Here is a 10,834-nt window from a genome sequence, read left to right on the forward strand (position 1 = left end):
TTGACGTGGCTGTAGAGAAGGGGAGATTTATACTCAACTTTTTATTTTGTTTTACATTTTCTTCGTTTTGTATGTATTTAAAAGAAGTAAAAGTAAATAAATAAATATATATATATATATATATATATATATATATATTAAAAATCTTAAGTGGCATTCTGAGCTAAAGCTGTTGCGTGTTTATGAGAAAATGAAAAGAAAAAAAGGAATGCGGAAGGGAGGCGATATCTTTTTTTTATACTTATATTTGTTCTTAAAAAAAAAAAAGGAAAAACGAAAGGGATAAATAGATAAAGGATCGGCGTAATAATTTTTGTTATTTGTTTATTTATATTTCCTCCCTCTTCCCTTCTATCTGTTTTTTTTCCGCATTTTCTTCGGGATTCGCTTCATCATTTATTTTATATATTTCTTTTCTTTTTTCTTTATCTTTTTCATTCGTAATTGTTATATTTATTCCCTTTTTTCCTTTTCTATATTTTCACCCCACTTTTATTATGATGTACATTTATATGCGTATCAAATCTGTCGATTTTATTTTTTTTTTCTGTTTTACCATTTTCTTTTTCTTTTTCTTTTTGTTTTTTTATTTTATTATTATTATTATCATGTTGTGATGACTGTTCTTCTGTCCTCTCCTTTCAATTTACCATTTCTGTCTTTTTTTATATGTTGTTCCTATTATTTATGTCTTTTTTTTTAAAAAAAATTAATTTTGGAGGAGGTCGTTGTTATTATTGTTAATACTACTTTTATTATTGTTGGTAACTATGATAATGAGGATTGTATTATTATTATTATTATCGTTATTATTTTCCAGCTACAATTGGGGTTGAAACGTGAGAGATGGAAAAAGAAACAATAGAAACAAAAGAGTCAAAACGAAAAAGAGTAGAAGAGTTTTTTAAAAAAAAAAGAAAAGAAAAGAAATAATAATAATAATACAATATTGATGACAATAAAATATATGATGAATAGAAAATGAGGGAGATATGAAGCTAAAAACCCGCAGAAAAGTCACTTTGAAATATAAAACAATGAATATTTTCCAGTATGTTAAGCGAACCCGTGAACAAAATGAAAGTCAAATATCGGTAGCTATTTAAAAAGGGGGAAAAACAACAACGGCCGGAACAAATACGTAAAGAAGAGTTTATCAATCACATTTTGCACGTGTAGTGAAACTCGTTCAAATTGATTAATAGACTAATTAATTGATTAAATAATTAAAAAATCATTCAAATCATTCTTACCAACGCATTTTCCCACATTTATATAACTATATATTTTTCAGTATTGATGTATTTTTTTCTTTTATATTTCGTAACTGTCTTTTTTTTTCCGCTTTTTTTAAAAAGAAAGAAAAATGCCTACTATGCTGCTTCGTATTTTATATTAGGCTTTTTTGACCATTTCAACCCCGACATTTACCATCAATAAAGATGGTAATAATGAAATATATATATATATATATATATATATATATATATATACATATATAACTACGGGAGGCCTTTTATTAAATTACTATTATCGTTTTTGTTTTTGTATTGTAGACCTTCTGCCTTGAAGAAAACAAGGCATGGGTGTAGAGAAGGGGGGGGGGGGAAAATAGATGTACGAAGATAAAAAGCTTTCTCATTTACTCTTTTCTTTTTTGTGTGTTTTATTAACGTCTGTTCTTAATTTTTTTTCTTCTTATTTCTTAATTTTGTTTGTTTATATTTTACTGATGTTGTGGGAAATGCGAAAGGAGCTACTCACTTTTTTTTCTTCCACTGAAGGGGAAAAGGAAGAAAATTTAACATATATATTTTTCATAACTAAATGATAAAAGGGATTCGAGCCGGAGAAATATTTAAAAAAAGGGGGAAAGAAGAAAAGAGAGAGATATGGAGTTAAAGAGGTTTGTTACGCCTGAAAACCCTTTTGTGTATAAGTAAATAATATTAATATATATATATATATGTTTGGTATTTAAATTTCTTATAAGGGGAAAACGATTATACGTAATGCACGTATAAGTATTTACAATTATATATATTTACATATTCATACGCCTATACATTCACGTATACACACTTTTTTGATCACTTATATTTATATTCACTTATATTAATTTGATTAGCATTGGTATATATGTATGACTGTACTTGTAGACCTCTGTTTGATACATTTCATATGCAAGAAAGGAGAGGAAGGGGGAGGGAAATGAAAAAAAGAAAATGAAAGAGAAAATGGCTCTCTACTGGGATAAAAACAGGAAAATAAAATCAGGGGGGAGAAGGTGCTTGCAAAGGGAAAACGACTCTTTTTTTTGTTTTGTTTTTCTTATTTTTATTTTTTGTTATTTATTTGTACGCGTTTGTTTCCGGCTTAAGTTGCGCACGGGGAGTTCGGGGGGCTGTTTATTATTATTATTATTTTCCTGATTTCCACCGTTTTTTGCCGTTAGTGTTTATGCTTTTGTGTTTCGGGGGAGCAACGCACAACTGTCACTTTGTCTTCGACGTGTCCTTTTGTGCATGCCTTAAAAAAAAAAAAATTACTTGTTGTGAGCCTTGGAGGGAGGGAAGTTGCTTCATTGTTCCTTTTCTATTATTTTTTTCCTTATTTTTATTTTGGTCTCTCATCATTTTTAATGGGGGTTTTGTTTTAACTGACTGTTGTTATATTTTTTTCCCTAACTGTCTTCAATGTTTGAGCGACTGTTATAAATCTTGACTTTTGATTATTTTTATCTTTTATTTTTTTATTATTTTGTTTGTTTTCCTTTTTTTTAAAAAAAAAACTTTTCTCTTTGTGCGTGCGTGAGTATGTGTCTGTTTCCAGATTGACCACTTTCAAAAAGTGATTTTTTTGTACACGCAATTTGGTAATGCGATCTGGCATCAAAGTGATGATAAAAATGATCTGCTTTTTAATCCCGTTGTTTCTTCTGTGTCTACCGTTTCGTCAATAGTTTTTCTTTCCTTTCCACTTTCTTCTTTCTTTCTTTTTTTTTCTATTCATGAAGGGCCTCCGTGTAACCCTTTGCCTTTTTGTGATTAATACAAGCACATAATAAAACAAGCTAAAGAAAAAGGGTAGAAGGAAAGGAGAGGGACGAAAAGGAAACTGGGAGGAGAGGAGAGGGGAGAGAGGTTTTTCTCACAGCCTCCAACGACTACGACAGACTGTATTTCTGCACTTGATTTCTTTTCAGGTGAGGAAGAGCGGATGGAGAGAACGGAGGATGTAACATATTTAAAGCTCATTCCAATGTGTACTGCAGCCGAAAGGAGTGAAGCATCACTTCTGCTCGGCGCTTTCGTTGGATGTTTCAGCGAAAACGATAAATTAGATCTTGAAGTGTGTGATGACAGCCGATATGTACTGCGTGGCATACGTAAGTCGTTACGGCAACTGGTTTATGACGGTAACGGAGTTGAGGCGAAGGAAACCCTCGAGCGACTTGTGCACATTGTTTGTGAGCGAAGGATGGCAACAGCTGCATTGCGCTCTCCTTTTGTAGCACCGAACACCTTAACATGTTATTTGCCATCCAGTGCACAATGTGAACGGAGGGGTGGAGTTACAATGATACGGGTGCTACGAGAATTAGTCGGAACCGCTTCCTCGCTAAATAATTCCATCGAATTGAATGAATCCGGCGATTACACCGGATGGCCTGTTTCTGTATTGCCTTGCCCTTTGTTGTACGTTGTGTACTATTTGACCAGCGCTCAATGTAGCGAGGGCTCAAAGGACGACTTCTGCAGTCCGTGGGCAAAGCTATTTTTCGGCGAGTTACTGTCGTTAGAAGGAACTGAGAATGATGAATTTGAAGCTGTAGTGGCATCTTACGATGATATGGCGGGTACGTGTACGTGTGGGCCAACATCACGTGAAAATCTTCCACATAGGCAGCAGCCACTTCTAATGAAAAAGATCCGGCATAATATTACACGGCTCTTCTCCACTTCATTTCCTCACCATGGTGCGTGGCGTCTACTTTCTTTCATGGATGTCTATTCAGCGTGGATAAGGCGGGATTTGCACCGTGCGTTGGAGGGCGCTACGCAAGCATTGCATGCTGTGACGTTTGGCGAAGACAAATGCACTATGCTGTGGATTGCACGACATGTTTTGCGGTTTATTCATGCTTTTGCTGTTGCAGCAACGACAAACTTGGCGAACCACGACTCGCGACGTGAGATGGAATGTAAGCTCGAGCACGTAAACTCCCATTACAATTCCTCCGATGACGACAGTTTTGCATGCAATGATAGCATCGCCAGCCAATTGTATTTTCCACATTCCCCGTCTTTGCTCTTGGATGTGCGGGAGAATTTCCGCTTTGTGTTGTTTAGCGATTGGCCTGATTGCAGTGAGGCAGGTGAGCGTCGTGGAGAGGACAAAACGACATTCTGCAGAGGTGATGGTGTTGCATCCCGGCAAACAAAGCACGTAAACCACCGGCGCTCCAGCGGGAATAGTGATAACCTCCCAAGTGGAAGCGCCACGTCTCGGCAGTTCGGCACTTGCCGGGTCTCGTTATTTGTCTCTCTTCTGGAGGTGTGGCTTCGCGCTAAAAAACATACTGATGCTGGTGAGATGGTCGAATCCCGCATCTTGATAGTAAATACTCTGGACAGCCTGTTTGACAATAGCGCTTCCGATGACGTGCCAAAAGGACCGTTCTCCGCATGGGAGCACCGCACTGCCGAATACATGTGTCCAATTCAGTGGCTTCGTCAAGTGCTACTTGTCAACTGTGCAGCACTTGTTGACAGCCCAACCGTTTTGCACATGCTTTGGAATTGGCCCCATCCACTTACTACAGGGGAGTCAGTTTTCCTGGCTGTGTGCCCAACGCTAACCGCTGGTGGGTTGCACTCACCCATCCTCTCTTGTGTTCCCTTCTGCCCAACGACTTCACCGATGCGCTTGGATGATTTTATTCAACTTGTGGATTGTTGGCCCCTTCCTGTGCAGGTGCCATTGTTGATGCAGCGGATTTGGTATAAGCAACAGGAACTTCAGCGGCCATCTGTCGACAAGGGGGGTAACAGAAACACCAAGGGCTACAATTCTACAGAAGGTGATATGTGCTGTGAGGAAGGAGAACGACGACTTTCTCTGCAGTGGGAAGTTTTACATCTTTGTGAGATCCTCGTTGACCGTGCACGAGGACTATCTGGAACTCTCGAATTAAGTTTCACGGAATGCTCTCCACACCGCGCTCTGCTCGAGGCAATTACAACGGTGTGCGAGTTGCAGGAGGATATTCTACGCGTAACAGCTACCTGTTTAGCGGGTGATCACCAAACTTCTTCATCCAGATCGCCGAGCAGCTGCAGTGTCAGTAGCGACGGCACTGAGGTGGAGGCCCCAAATCGTGCAGACATAACAACTGCTTTGGGTTCATGTGAAGAGCTTGTTTGCCTTCGTTGCAGAGAAGTATTTGAAGATTCTGCTTCATTATTCCATAGGAATGGACCGACTGATAAGGATGACCAACGTGAGAAGTTGGCTGGTAGTGGCGGCCACAAAACCAATGCAACGGAAGATCCACTGTTGTTTCATTTATTTCCCATCATCTCGACCACAAAACCAGTGGTGGCGCATGAAGTATTTTGGCTTGCGCACAAGCAACTGCCCCGGTGGGCTGCGGTTTTCCTGCAAAACTACGGTTACCTCAAGGTTTCTGCGGCTGTGTGTAGGCTACGGATTGCAGCCGCTGCATTTGATCCCACGACACCACAACTCGCGGCGGAGATGCTGGCTGCTTTTCCTCATAATGCGGTGGTAGCTGTTCATGCTGCTGCATCGTTATTTGCGAGTCTTCACATTGTTCAGGCGAAACAATGCATCAACGAGGCGGTTCAGGAGTACCCTCACTCAGCGGAGTTGCACCGTGTTTTCCACATGATACATTCCAGCGGTAACAGAAAGCAGCTGAGGGACCAGCTTAAGGAAACGCCTCAACGCAGTCGGCACAAGAGCATTGCAGGTATAACTTACTCGCATCAGTACCGTGGGATGTGTACTGTGCGCTACAAGGTTGCGCAGTGCGACAGTGTTGCACACTGGTTGCAAGTATTTGCCTCTGTTGTCTGTGTGTTTTTTTGGATAGCTTCACTCGGCCTCTATTTTTTTGATAATGTTTTAAGAACCGCGGTAGATGTCAGTGATTCCCCGCCACCTTCATTCCAGACTTCTAACGAAACAGCGATTGATGGCACACCGGCGCATGGTGCAAGAAGACGCTGGTCGTTTAAGTTATTTTTTTCTCCTCTTATTTACCTTTCTGCGTTTCTTCTTGTATATGCGATTACCGCTGCCGTTGTTGTTCCCATTTTTGCGGGACGTCAATCTAAATGGAAACGGCGATGTGCACTCGTGAACAGGTTCCTTCGTTCTTTGCTTGAGGAGCAATCTCTTGTGAACACCGCTCTTAACAGAATAAACTTCTGTCTTCGCGGTATGGCACTTGTGAACATCATAACAGCTGTACAGCTCGTCACAAGCAACATAATTTCCCTTCGTACCCCAGATTATCGTCTTGAAGCGACGAATTGGATGAGCACTAAGCCCCATGTACCAAATACGTTACCGAATGGTGATTTTACCAATTGGTGTATTGCTTTGTCGCTTCTACTACCTGTGCTTTTATTTGGAGTTGCCTTTCATGGTACCGCATGGCGCGTGGTGCGTGGCTGCGATACTATGGTAGGATCCGCAACAACGTATACTACAGTTTTTTTCATTGACTTAACCACTTTTATTATATTTTTTCCTCTTCACTTTATCTGTTCTGTGTTGGTAGAACCACTACTTTTTACTCTTGTGGCTGCGTTTACCATCGGGACATCATTACCTGTACTGCTTGAGCGACTACCTCTTGTGCCACCCGACAGCCTGCTCCACCCTTTGAGTTGTCCAAGCGCTGATGAAAAAAAACAGTGCCATGACAGAAACGACTTCTGTGCTCGATCGGCATCTTTCTTTTCTAATCGGTTACTTGCGAATATGCCACCCACGAAGTGGTCACCCAATCTCAACTGTGTAAGAGCACTGCTCTGCGCACACGAGGTGGTGTGGCCTCCGGACAAGGCACAGAAAACTAAATCCCAACATCGCTTCAACAATTTTTGCAGTAGCATTAATAACACTAATGGTTGCCAACACCCCCTCCAACAACTGCTTTGCCGCTGCATCAGGTGGTACATTACGATGCACAGTTTTCTTTTCTGGGGCTCGGTCGCTCGTTATGAAAAAAGCGGATCAGCGGTACGTTTGGAACTCGTCCATGAGGGATACAGGAAGTTTTTTCAACCACAATCAGCTGCGTCATGGGAAACCGCAACGCAGGACAGTGACGAACTTCGGGTGGTCACGCTCCCTTCTAAATCGTTAGACCATCAAAAAATGCCAAAATCAGAAACATTGTTTGGTTGAAAAATACTATCCTTCAAGTTGCCTCATTTCTTTTTCTTCAACACTTTTATGGTTTTTTGTCGTTTTTTTCCCCAACTTGAACTACCTGTACTACCGTTTCATTTTTTTTTTATGAAGTTGGGGTGTTCTCTGCCCTTTTTGTGGAGATGCAGCCATACTTTGTTACCACTAACGAGTGTGGTAGCTATCTTTTTCGGCTACAGTCGTCACGGATAAGGATGCCTTGCGTGCATTGTGCCGCCATCCCTCCATGTATGTCTTCTTGATGATACTCGTTTACTTCTTTCTTTGACCTTTCCCATTGTTTATTTTTGCTAACGTGTACGAAAGAGGCACTGTGACACTCCAGTTGCAATTAAGTAATAATACCTGAGGTATGTGTACAACAACAGACCTCATACAGACGCGGGTCGCTCCAGCACAATTGTTTGTTATTTTCTACTTTCTACAGTGGTTGTTTGTGGCGAGTACCGCATCTGGCGAGAGTGTTCATGCGATCTTCAAAATATCGAAATCTGGAGATGCACCCTTCTTCAAACAAGCTGAGAGGCACTGCGAGCGCGCTAAAATGCGTCTTGCGACGCCGACGACGGCAAAGGGGGCGACTGCTGTGAAGAAGTTGCTGAAACGCTGCGGTCCATCTGATGTACCCGTACTTGGCGGTGGCCTAAGCGTGCGATGCAGCAGTAACTCTTTTTTCTTCTTGTGGTCACCGAAACTGGATGAACCCAAGTACCCTGTTGAGGACACAGCACCATACTGCGGGGAACGCGATCCGCGAGGGTGGGGGACCAAGTGTGTGACAAGGAACAGGAGTGCGGGGAGGTTATTTTACCAATTTCATACATCTGAGGGCGAGAAAGGGAACTGTACCGGACCTGTGACAATGGACTATGACCCGGCGATTCTCTATGAATTGGAGGTCCCTAGTGCTGGTGAGGAGGGTCTCCTCGCATGGGTTGTCTCGCGTGGTGGCAAGAACGGAAGCACTGCTGCGCTTAGGAGCCTTCGATCAGACTTGGAGGACACATCCCGCGCATACATTGGAGATTCGAGCAAAATGATCGAGTACGTCCTGTGTGAGGGTGGAAGGTCCTCCGTCGTGTCTTCTACATCATGCTATTCCGTTTCTTATGCTTCTGTGCCAAATGTTGGCGGTTCAAGTCGAACGGGTGTTCATTGGTTGGTGATTGTCTTCCTTTCCTTCATCGGATTGATTGTGTTATGTGTAGTAACCCTGTCTATTGTCGGTGGAGTTACGAAAAAAGTAACCGCAGGGAATGTTCATCGGGGAGACAATACTGGTAGTGGACGGCGACGAACCTCTTTGTCTCACAGCAGCTGGCATGTAATGAGCCAACCAGGAGGCAGCAGCGGGATTCAATATTCTCGTCGTGGTAGCCAGCCGGGTAACATCCTTTCTCCGCTTCAAGATGCTGCGAGCATTAACATGCAACGCTATGAAAGCGATGGGGTAGCCGCTGTACCTCGGCAAGGAAGCTTTAACGGCAGAAACACACAACAGCCAAGTAGTTTACCAACAAACGTAAATCAAGCGCAACAAAATTACAACACAAACAGAGTTACGTCACAAGTAAACAATTATAGCGCAAGCTTACATCGTCTCGGCAGCTTCCGCGGCCCCATCATCCATCGTCAAGGAAGCTTCAACAACAGTACCTCCGTACCAGCAGGGAATACCTATAATGGGGGTTTATCGCGTCCTGGGAGCTTCCGTGGCTCAAGCCCCAACCATCAAGGAAGTTTCAACCGTAGTGATATATTTCGTGAGCCTAGTCTCTATGGTGAATCTCCTCCGCACGGTGATCCGCGCTTGGGTTTAAACCCTCTTCGGGACATTGGCTACGACAGGGGAAATACCCCAGAGCAGGTGAGCCTTTCTTCGGTCGGTATGGCCCAACAGGGCAACTTTGCAAACGTTGGTGCACGTGGCGGGAGCTTCCGAGGAATAAACCGCAACCAACAAGGAAGTTTCCGCAACTCGAACCCGCCGTCTGGTGGTTTGTTTAACACGTAGGGAGTTCGCGCCATCTTTTGGCTTCACCCAATGGGAGTAGTTTGGTGTTGCTTGCTGACGTCCCTTTGACCAATGCGGAGATGAGTACATCCGCATATCGAACCAATTAGTTACTACAGCGTCTGTGTTAGGTCATTGCCTTACATCCTTCGCTACTTCACTGTATCATCGGATTGAGTATTTTACCACTGTTACTCCCCTCTACATATATTCGCGTTTATACCCTTACCCTACGGTTTTGTCAAATATATATACATACATATGTGTGCGTGTGAAGTTTCCCCCACTTTGTTTTGAGTGCATTCGCTACGACATGCGTGACAGTGGCGCTATTTGGACCACTTCGTTGCGTACGTATCGTAGGCTGCACAGCGAGCACCTTCGCATCGCCTCATTGTTTACGATGTGGTCACGCTCCACCCTCTCTTTTTCACTGCGACGTGGTTGAACTATGAGTTTGGAGTTGACCCTCCATAGTATTGTCGTGTATTTCGTGTTATTCTTTTTTTTTTCTCTGTTGTCTCCGCTTGTGCCTTGCTTATGCTTCTATTTTCTTTGTGCCTTCTATTTCCCCGTTTCCGTCAGTGGCTCTACAGTCTGAGTGAGTGCGGTGGTGAAATGCGGTGTATTGCGCAATGCGCGTGTCAACTGCTTCCTTTCCTTTTGTTTGATATTATTTCCCTCATCATTTTCTTTTCAGACGTTTTATTATTTTCTGTTATTATTATTATTATTATTATTATTTATTTTTTATTCTTTGCTCATTCATTACCGAGGGTACCGTAATAGATATGATGTGGTATTGGCTTACTGCTACACCTTTTCTTACTATCCCGCAACCTTGTTCTAGTCCTTTGGAGGCGGTAAGTCACTCCAGAGATTACGATGGGATAAAATGAGTCGGCCGATTGTTTATATGTTACTCGGGGTGCGCAATGCTGAACGTTTTGTTGTGTGTACAGAGGATTCTTTGCCTTCTTTACTCTTTACCATGTTCTTTCAATTATTTTCTTACTTCTCCCATAATAGTAAGGTGTGATCATACTCAAGTGGATATCCGCGTGTGACGTGTGCTGGTGCCAATAGGCGTGCTAAACACACGAGTCTCCCTCTTCAGTGATAAACTCGATTTAACATTTATTTGTAATTCTTACCACTGACCATTCATCTTCATGCGATGTCTGCCTCTCGATCTCCCTCTGGCAGTGGGAGTTGGTATCCGGCTGGCACTATGTCAACGGGATGTTCCCTGCCTTCATTGACATGTCCCCGGAAACTTGGTGTGGGCAAGGTTGAGGGCAGTAGCGACACTGTTTCCATGGAGCGCTCGCAAGCTGGCAGCCAGTGGGCCGG

General features: G+C 42.5%; 2 protein-coding genes across 2 annotated transcripts; both read left to right on the plus strand.

Moving 5' to 3' along the window:
• Positions 1-3,219: 3,219 nt before the first annotated feature.
• Positions 3,220-7,443, plus strand: TbgDal_VII6250 (hypothetical protein, conserved; the record flags this gene model as incomplete). The annotated part of the gene is made up of 1 exon (XM_011776708.1): positions 3,220-7,443. The coding sequence occupies one exon, from the start codon at positions 3,220-3,222 to the stop codon at positions 7,441-7,443; it is 4,224 nt and encodes a 1,407-aa protein (XP_011775010.1).
• Positions 7,444-7,819: 376 nt separating this feature from the next.
• On the plus strand, positions 7,820-9,481 carry TbgDal_VII6260 (hypothetical protein, conserved; the record flags this gene model as incomplete). Its single annotated transcript, XM_011776709.1, has 1 exon — positions 7,820-9,481. The coding sequence occupies one exon, from the start codon at positions 7,820-7,822 to the stop codon at positions 9,479-9,481; it is 1,662 nt and encodes a 553-aa protein (XP_011775011.1).
• Positions 9,482-10,834: the final 1,353 nt, after the last annotated feature.

Source organism: Trypanosoma brucei, chromosome 7 (assembly GCF_000210295.1).
Source record: "Trypanosoma brucei gambiense DAL972 chromosome 7, complete sequence".
NCBI classification, from domain to species: domain Eukaryota; phylum Euglenozoa; class Kinetoplastea; order Trypanosomatida; family Trypanosomatidae; genus Trypanosoma; species Trypanosoma brucei.